We start from the raw sequence: 8,317 nt of genomic DNA, 5'->3' as shown, positions 1-8,317 counted from the left end.
AATCCCATAGAAGAAACCGCTTCCCTGCCGTTTAACAGTCACCGTCCAGCTGGGGGACATAAAGCCAGGACAGGAGAGCAGGGGCCGGGCTCGCAGCCTTGTCCGCACTGAGCTGCACCTGGAGGTGTTACAGGTACCGATGGGCCAGGATTCTGTCCCCAGACGCACTGGGTTATTGGATCTGGGAGTCTGTTTCCAACGTGCATCCAATGTGGAGAACCAGGAATGTAAAGAAATGAAAGCCTTTGCAGGTAACTGTCCTCTGTCAGTCGTGTTGGGACACAGAGGCGGTGTCACCCTTGCAGGGTGAACTTGGGGTGGTAGTGACCGCTGTGCAGATTCCTCTCCTGGTGGAGTCCCCCCAGGGCCCCCATTCTCGCCCGTTAGGCAGGAGCGTGTCCCGAAGTCATGGGGGGGGATTCGGCCCCTCTGTCTTCTGACCTTTGAGCCACCATTATTAGTCAGGGGTGCAAGAGATATTAACTTGAATGTGGCCCCTTTCTCCATCTTGTGTTTTAGTGGGTTTGAGCCCAGGAACAGAGAACAGAGGAGAAATGAGGAATAACGCAGAAAATGAAAATTGCACATCCACAAGGTCGTGTGTGCAGAAGTGGGCAGAGGCGTGATTTCTGTTCTCCAGACCCTAAAGCGACGTTCCTAAGTAACATCTTCAGGTTATTTCAAACTTTGATTCCAGCCAAAGACAGGCTTGGGAAGAGGAAGAGTGTCCTCGGCGTGTGTGTCTCTAGGCTGAACCCCGATGACTGAACATGATTGGAATTTTAATTAGGCGTCCCTTAGCCTGTTTACAGATTAGAATTCTTGTCCCCTGTAGCTGGAATGGACACCTTCTGTAGGTTGGAGGGCCTTGAAGTCACCTTAAGACGTTAGCCCAGCCCCTGGTGATAAGCACAGCTCCTTAGTCAAATGCTGTGCGTTTGGAGATTAACAAGTGACTTTTTTTTTTTTCTGGTTGCGTTTTGAGGTTGGTGATGGGAACATCACTTCCTTTGGCTGAATCGTAAAAGTTGCACAAAAGTTTGCCAGTTCCCTTCTTTCGGTGTTTACTGAAGGGCTTCCTGAAAGCTAGTGAAACTCCTCAAATTATTGAAAATCATGTGGAGATTTATGTTTAGAAGCAAAAAACTGCCAGGCTGGGTGAGTGTCCGTGTAACTGTCCTCACTAAGGAGCTACCGTCAATGAGGTCCTGTGACTTAAAGGAATTTTCTTCACTTTCTGCTCCCACAGGGCAAGTGTGACCCGACCTCGCTTGAGACAAAGGCTGCCTCGTCAGCGGAGGTAAGTAGCGGTCGCGTTGGCTTATCTTCCTGCGTGCAAATACCAGTTACATTTTTTTAATGTTAAACGTAAAGTCTTTTTCAATATTTTTTGGTTATTTTACGCTGCCCGAAGTGCAGCAGAGCCAGCTGTGGTGTGCTTTCAGAAGAGCACAGCCCTACACAGTACAATTTAAATTCTTTGATGTTCTGCGTGAAACACAGAAATGCGAGTTGTGTAATAACGTCTTTGTACGGCAGGGGTCTGCCTTGTGCGTCAAACTGGGAAAGTCATCCTGCTTTCCCAGGAAGACTGAGAGTTTTATTCTGAGTCTGTGGGCCATTGGGGGTATAATATATGTGATTTTATGTGCAGCCATTCTTTTAAAACTCTATTACGTGCCTTCGCAATACGCTGGCGTTAAAAGCAGCAAGTGAGATATCAAAGCAAGGCAGGGCTGGGGTGCCGGGTGTCGCGTGCTGTCTGCCTGGGGATTGGTGGGCTGGTGGCCGGCCAGCTTCCGGACCCTACTGCGTGCATGTTCAGGGTCCATCAGAAGCTTTTGTAGGAATTAGGCCTAAAATGAATTGTTTTAGATGGAGGTAGATTTCTCGTAGTATTTCAAGCAGCTCTCTGGTTCGAATACTCACATTATAAATAAGGAATTTTATGAGGCGGTTTTCTGGGTGTTTTGTTTCGCCAGCTCCCATGATCCCAGCAATAGTAATGCCCCGTGTACTAGCAAAGCCAAGGCACCTGTAATTGTCGGGGCTGCAGATTCCCCGCAGGCATGGCAGGTACGATGGGCCCGTTCCCTGTAGCTACCAAACAGGTCGCAGAAGCCAGGGTTCAGGTCAGGCTTATTTAATTTACGTGATTGCATCAGACTACGTTCTGTTCCTCCTAGACAGAAATACTCCTGGTTTTCGGCATATGGGCATCTTTCTAATAGTCCCTGTTTCACCAGCCTTGTCAAGGTGGTGGGCCGCCTGGAACCCGTGCAGGTCGGGAGCTGCTCCAAGAAATGATGGCTTCTCAGCAACTCACCGTGGGTCTGGGGTCTCCAGGGGCTGTGCGGAGCCCCAGTAGTTCCAGGACCTGTATTCCTGGAGCAAAGGAAGTGGGGCTGTGAGTGGCCGAGCTTGCATTTGGTTGCTGGTATGCATGCAAACAATGCTTATCACTGAATGCCAGGGTTTTACTTTTTACACACTTGGGCTTTTCCTCTCTGGGTCTGATTGTATTTTTATCAACAGCCCAACACAAATAATTTGGTTGAAAAAAAGGTCCTCGCTACTGTCAGCTTGTATGAATTAGATTTCCTTATTAGACATAAAAATTGTGTCAGTAGAATTAAAAATTAATGATTTTTTTACATGGCTATATAAAATCAAGGTGGTTCTAATTATTTTAGCTAAGTGACTAGACAGATGTCAGGACTGTTTTGAACTGCGTCCTAATTTTAGTGAACTCAGGAAGCAAAGTGAGTTGTGGCACGAAATTGACCTTTTATACTTTTCTCATAACCTTTTCTTGGTCTAGTTTATAACCTGTTCAAGGAAAAAATAATTAAGCTCTAGCTGGTGATTCTTCGCAAAATTTCATTTGGCTTTATATGGAAGCACACAGATGTGGGAGGAACTGTGTGTCTGTTGGAAAAATCAGGTCTCATCGTATGATCCACATTTAGACCAGCCACAGCGAACAGGAGTGACGTTTCAGGATGAGCACGTTGCTCTTTTCTTGGTCGTAGAAATGAACGTAGGCAAATTAAAGGAGTCTGGTGGGTGATGGACTGGGTACTGGGGTGGGATAGAGATGCGGGGCCCTTGGGCATCATTTCCTCTGCAATCGATGGCCAGGCCTACAAGGTGTGACCTGTAAGAGCCACGGTCGGGACTGGAAAGCTTTTCAAGGAGGGTGGTTATTTCCATCAGGCCAGGATCACGTCCTGGTCGAGGCTTCTGGGAGCCCAGGAGCAGCTGCTGGGGGTGGCCTGCTCCCCTCTAGGACTCTTAGCCCTCCAGTGGGTGAAAATGCTTGGCCGTGTTTCCAGATCCACCTTGAATGTGATGAACAGGAGTCCCTTCTTATATTGAGGCTAAAACCCACGAATCAGGCCTGGGAGCATCTGAAAGTGTGGAAAAGGTCCTAGGACAGCCGTGGATCACAGGAGTTTTCCTTTCCCTCTCTCTCTCCCCCTCTCTTTCCATATGTATTTTTAATAAGACTTTGCAAAACTCTGTGTTAAACAGATCGTTACACCAACTGAGAGTATTAGAGGGGCTCCTGTTTAAAATCTTAACACAGATTTAGCTGCTGGGGTGTGAGCAGGTGCTACTTATAACTTTGATAGGAAATATAATGATATTTTACCAGGAATGTCGTGGAAGTTGCTGATTGGCTGACACAGCGATTAGTCATTTGCATCTTTCACATGATAAACCCCCCCGCTGGCCTCCTGTTTAACAGCTAATTGAATTTCCTCTTTCTCTATTATGGTGTCACTCTTTATTTGATTTCATAAGAAGAAATTTAAAAAGGAGACAGAGGGGCCTTCCCTGGTGGCACAGTGGTTGACAGTCCGCCTGCCAATGCAGGGGACGCGGGTTCACGCCCCGGTCCGGGAAGATCCCACATGCTGTGGAGTGGCTGGGCCCGCGAGCCATGGACGCTGAGCCGCGTGTCTGGAGCCTGTGCTCCGCAACGGGAGAGGCCACAACAGTGAGAAGCCCGCGTACGGAGCAGGTGTGGGTTCAAATCCTGCTGCGTCCTGGCTGTGAGCTTGGGCAACCGCTTCCCTGTTGTGGTCCTGTTTCTCCCATCAGTTAAAACTGCCCTGATTCTAGCCGGCAGGTGCTGGGGGATTAAACGAGAGCGCAGGTGAAAGCAGCGAACATCAACCAGCAAACGCTGTCCCTCTTCCATGCTCTGCCTTTCGTCCTTGCGGTGGCAACTCCAGGAACGGGAAAGCCTGTCCGGGGACGCTTGAGTCCCAGCACGGGGTCTGCCCCCCTCTACAAAAGCCCGGGAGGGAAAAAAAAAAAAAAAAAAAAAGGAGACAGAGGAGGTTAAAATTCCAAGGGGAGGACATTTCTTTGCCCAAGCACTCACCCTGCACAGGACAGAAGGGTGGCTTCTGCCCCTGTAAGGGTGGTTTTGGTCTTTTTCCTCTTTTTTTTTTTACTGCTTTGGAATGAACACACATGCCCTTTTTAGAGAGTGGATTGTTCAGTGAGCTATTGATTGGGTGGAACTTTATAAGAAAGAAAAAGCAATTGTTCCCTCAGTTTCCTGCTGTTTGGAGCAGAGGAATGAGGCCACTCCTGGTCATTACTATGCAGGACTTGAGGCCAGACTGCAGCTTTACCAGGGGAGACGAGGGCAGACATACAGTCTTGCACGAAGATGAAAGGCAAGGCCAAGGCTGTGCCCGGTTGTGAGGACAGGCCCTGTGCCCCACACGCACCTGTCCACCGCCTGCCTGACATCAGGGTGTGTGTGTGTTTGTGTTGTGCCTGTTTGGTGTTGTTTTTTTTTAATATATGAATTTATTTATTTATTTGTTTTTTATTTTTGGCTGCGTTGGGTCTGCGTTGCTGTGCGCGGGCTTTCTCTAGCTGCGGCGAGCGGGGGCTACTCTTGGTTGCGGTGCACGGGCTCCTCACTGCAGTGGCTTCTCTTGTTGCAGAGTGCGGGCTCTAGGCATGCAGGCTTCAGTAGTTGTGGCTTGTGGCCTCCAGAGTGCAGGCTCAGTAGCTGTGGCTCACGGACTTAGTTGCTCTGCGGCACGTGGGATCTTCCCGGGCCAGGGATCAAACCCGTGTCCCCTTCATTGGCAGGCGGATTCTTAAACCACTGCGCCGCCAGGGAAGCCCTGATGTTGTTTTAATTCCTAATAATTTCTGAAACAATCCATTCTTTTGCCAGATACCTCAGTACGCAACTAAATAAGGTGGTGACTCAAACTTAACCCTTTGAAAAGAAACTTAGTTAAAACTCTGCTGGTGTGCGTGGAACATGGTGGCCACTCAATAAATATTGGCGGAATATTAACCCGGCCTCGCCTCTTTTCCGGAATTCCTGGCGAGTGGAGGCCCCGCTGAGACACTCCTGTATGACAGACAGTCCCCAACTGCGTCAAAGTAGCTTTCAGTTTCGCATTTTGAAAGGGAAGCATGGGCTAGCTTCTCTTTTCTGTTTTGCCTTGTAATGACCATGCCTTAAGCTTCTCATCCAGGACCAAATTGATCCTCTGAGGATTTGGAGCCTTGGAATAAGGGTGATTTTTCTGTTTTACTGCGTCTTTTTCATCAGATCTTTTCTTGCCTCTTCCTTGAATCCTGAAGCGTATGAATTGGTGCTCACAGATGCACTCTGCGTGTTGGTAGTGTTGATGAGGTGACGGTGATGGGTGACATTAACAGATGTGTGAAGCAGAGGGAATCAAACGCAGGAATCTGGGTTTTCAGTCTATTTTCAGGGACGGAAGTTCTACCATGGAGCTGAGCTGCCTCCACCTCCACTAACTCAGCTCCGGGTTAAGGCTCTTCCTGCGTTCAGGCCACAGTGGGTGTGTGGACGTCTGTGCAGGGCAGGGGTTACATTATCCCCCCTCCGCATCGCAGACCTGGAGCAGGTAAACGAAGGCACATCAGGACTGCAGTGTCACAAGGATGGATGCAGACATCTCCACGGGGCAGGTGGGTCACCAAGGGACGGTTCCAGAGCAGTGGTGGTAGCAGGGGAGATGCCTACAACTAAAAAGAAGCACAATGCAACCTCTGTGCTTTTTTCATTCCCTCCTTGAACAGTCACGAAAGAGACAAATACAGTCTCATTCCTATATTTCTGTAGTTGTTGGACCATCTCTCCCAGTCTGCGTGTAGCCCTTCAGTGGACACTAAGTATTCAGAGGCAGATGTGGAGCTAGGAATATCCTTTGATCGAGGTCATACTTTTAAATTTCCTTTGGGGATATCTTGGGAAAAAACTAAACATTAATTTTAGGGAAAAACTCATCCCAAATTTTAACATATTCAGCTACAACTTACTTCCCATCCCCCAACCAAAACTGACAAGATTTACAGGCAAGAGAATCCCAGAATTCCTAAGCCTGTTCATTATGTTCCAGGATCCCAGGTGATCCTTTTTTCTTCCTCATGCTTTTCTATAATTTCCAAAGAAATCTAAACTACTAATGCAATAATCATATTTTAAGAAAGTAGCCAAGACTCAAGTCATCCTACAAATATTAAAATAACTATAATCATTGGGTGACAATTATATTACAGATGTCTGGGATTTAATAACAGATGGCTAACACTAATGTCTTACAGAATTTCACCAACTGAAGGGGAAGTTTAGTGGCATTTAGTGACAAATAGCATGAAAAGAAGCAGTCAGTTCATTAATTGACAAGTCATTGCGATTTGCTGTGCAGCGTAAGAGTCGTCATCATAATTATACACCCAAGCAACCCAAAGGGTTTGAGATTTCTGCTTGACATTTGTAGTTCACCTTGTAAATGTCTCAGTCATAATCAGGGCTGTAATGACATTGCCCTGTGGCGAATCAGAGGAGGAGGAAGCGCTCTGTTTATCTCTAACGGCATCAGGACCGTGCCGTCGTGAAGGCCAGCACCTCACTTCCTACTCACTCCCTCCACTCATCAGAGCTGTGTACCTACCATCGGTCAGGCAGCTTCACGGGGTCACTGTTTCCTTACTGTTGTTACTGCTCGTACAGACGAGGGACTGGAGGTCAGTACGACCAAAAGGGGATGCTTAGTCTTGTGTCTTTCAAACAAGCAGGAAGCTTTTCAGTTCTCTCTTATAAATGCCAGCTCGCCATCTTACACCTGGTACTGCAGTTTAGGGTAGCATTTTCTAAATCATGGTCTCATGGGGGAAAAAAAAGAGCCATGGGAAATCATAGCTATCTTTTATAATCTCCTAAAAGTTAAACAAAGCTACTATTGTTTTATTACAAGTTGGCCTTGTATGAGGCTCTATACTAGTGTGCACATGGCCTGTCGATCAGCTACAGATGCAGTGACTCCAGGGGGGATTAAAAATGTCAGAGTGGGGAGCTGCTTGGCGGGCCAGCCATACCTGATGCACCTGCGGAATAGCAGCCAGCAGCGGCCCCAGCAACGCCTGGGAGCCTTCCCCAGCCCTTGGTTTTCTGTGGAGCACAGCCTGGGAAACACAAGTTATTGGGCTAGAGATGCCCCAGGCCTTACGATGTCAACACCCGCGACTGCTTGACAGAAAGAGCTCTCCATACTTCTTTCTCGAAGGCGTAATGTCGCCCTAGTCCTGTGATGCTTCTCAGATGATTTTACTTGGGGGTGCCTCCCTTCCTCAGCACACAGCGACCTTTCTTTATACCGTTCGTTACAGCACTGGCTTTGGCCAGTAGTGTGGTCTCGTTGTAGGATGAGAAAAGGACCGGACCAGAAGCCCACGGACCTGGGGCGGAGTCCTACCCTTGCCCCACTCGGCTATTTGGTAAATATGACTTCGGTTAGAGGCTAGGTCACCTGGCTGGGTGGCTGTGAAAGGATGGAACTGAATGGGAGATAAACTGTCAGATCTTCCAAGTACTTAGTTTTTCTTCCATATAAATATTTATACGTATACATAAACACACACAGGTATACTCTCTCTATAAATATATAAATGTGTAGTATACAAATGATACGTTCACAAAAATATAGATATATTTGTTGCCTGTGGTCTCCAGATTCTTTTCACAAACGTTCCGCTCATGTTATTAGAAGTTGCTCATTCGTCATCAAGGGTTTCCACCGCACTTTTGAGAGTATTGACCCTCCAGCTCCGGTGCTTGGGGAGGCTCATGGCCCTGACTCGAGCGGGTGGTAAAAAGCCAGCATCCCCCCACCCCCGATCCTGCACACCTGCTGACGGTGGGCTGACCAGCCTTCCCGTCGGGACGTCCCCGCGTGTCGGCTTCACCCCTTCCCTCCCCTAACCCTCTCTGTCAGAGCTTGTGACCTACTCTGGTGGCTTCGAT

The 8,317-nt window shown here is 48.1% G+C and overlaps 1 protein-coding gene across 2 annotated transcripts in view; it reads left to right on the top strand.

The window, feature by feature from the left end:
* The window catches only part of RPS6KA2 (ribosomal protein S6 kinase A2), a 369,352-nt gene that overhangs the window by 64,596 nt on the left and 296,439 nt on the right, over window positions 1-8,317 (top strand). The window contains exon 3 of one of the 2 annotated variants that reach the window (XM_007445911.1): window positions 1,250-1,300. The exons of the other annotated variant lie outside the window; for it this stretch is intronic. Within the exon in view, the coding sequence (XP_007445973.1) occupies window positions 1,250-1,300 (51 nt within the window). The remainder of the gene's footprint in view (window positions 1-1,249; window positions 1,301-8,317) is intronic. 2 annotated transcript variants of the gene reach the window in all.

Source organism: Lipotes vexillifer, unplaced genomic scaffold (genome assembly GCF_000442215.2).
Source record: "Lipotes vexillifer unplaced genomic scaffold, Lipotes_vexillifer_v1.1 scaffold459, whole genome shotgun sequence".
Taxonomy (NCBI): Eukaryota; Metazoa; Chordata; class Mammalia; order Artiodactyla; family Lipotidae; genus Lipotes; species Lipotes vexillifer.
Note: the sequence above shows the minus strand (reverse complement) of the source record. Positions and strands in the feature narration are given on the sequence as shown.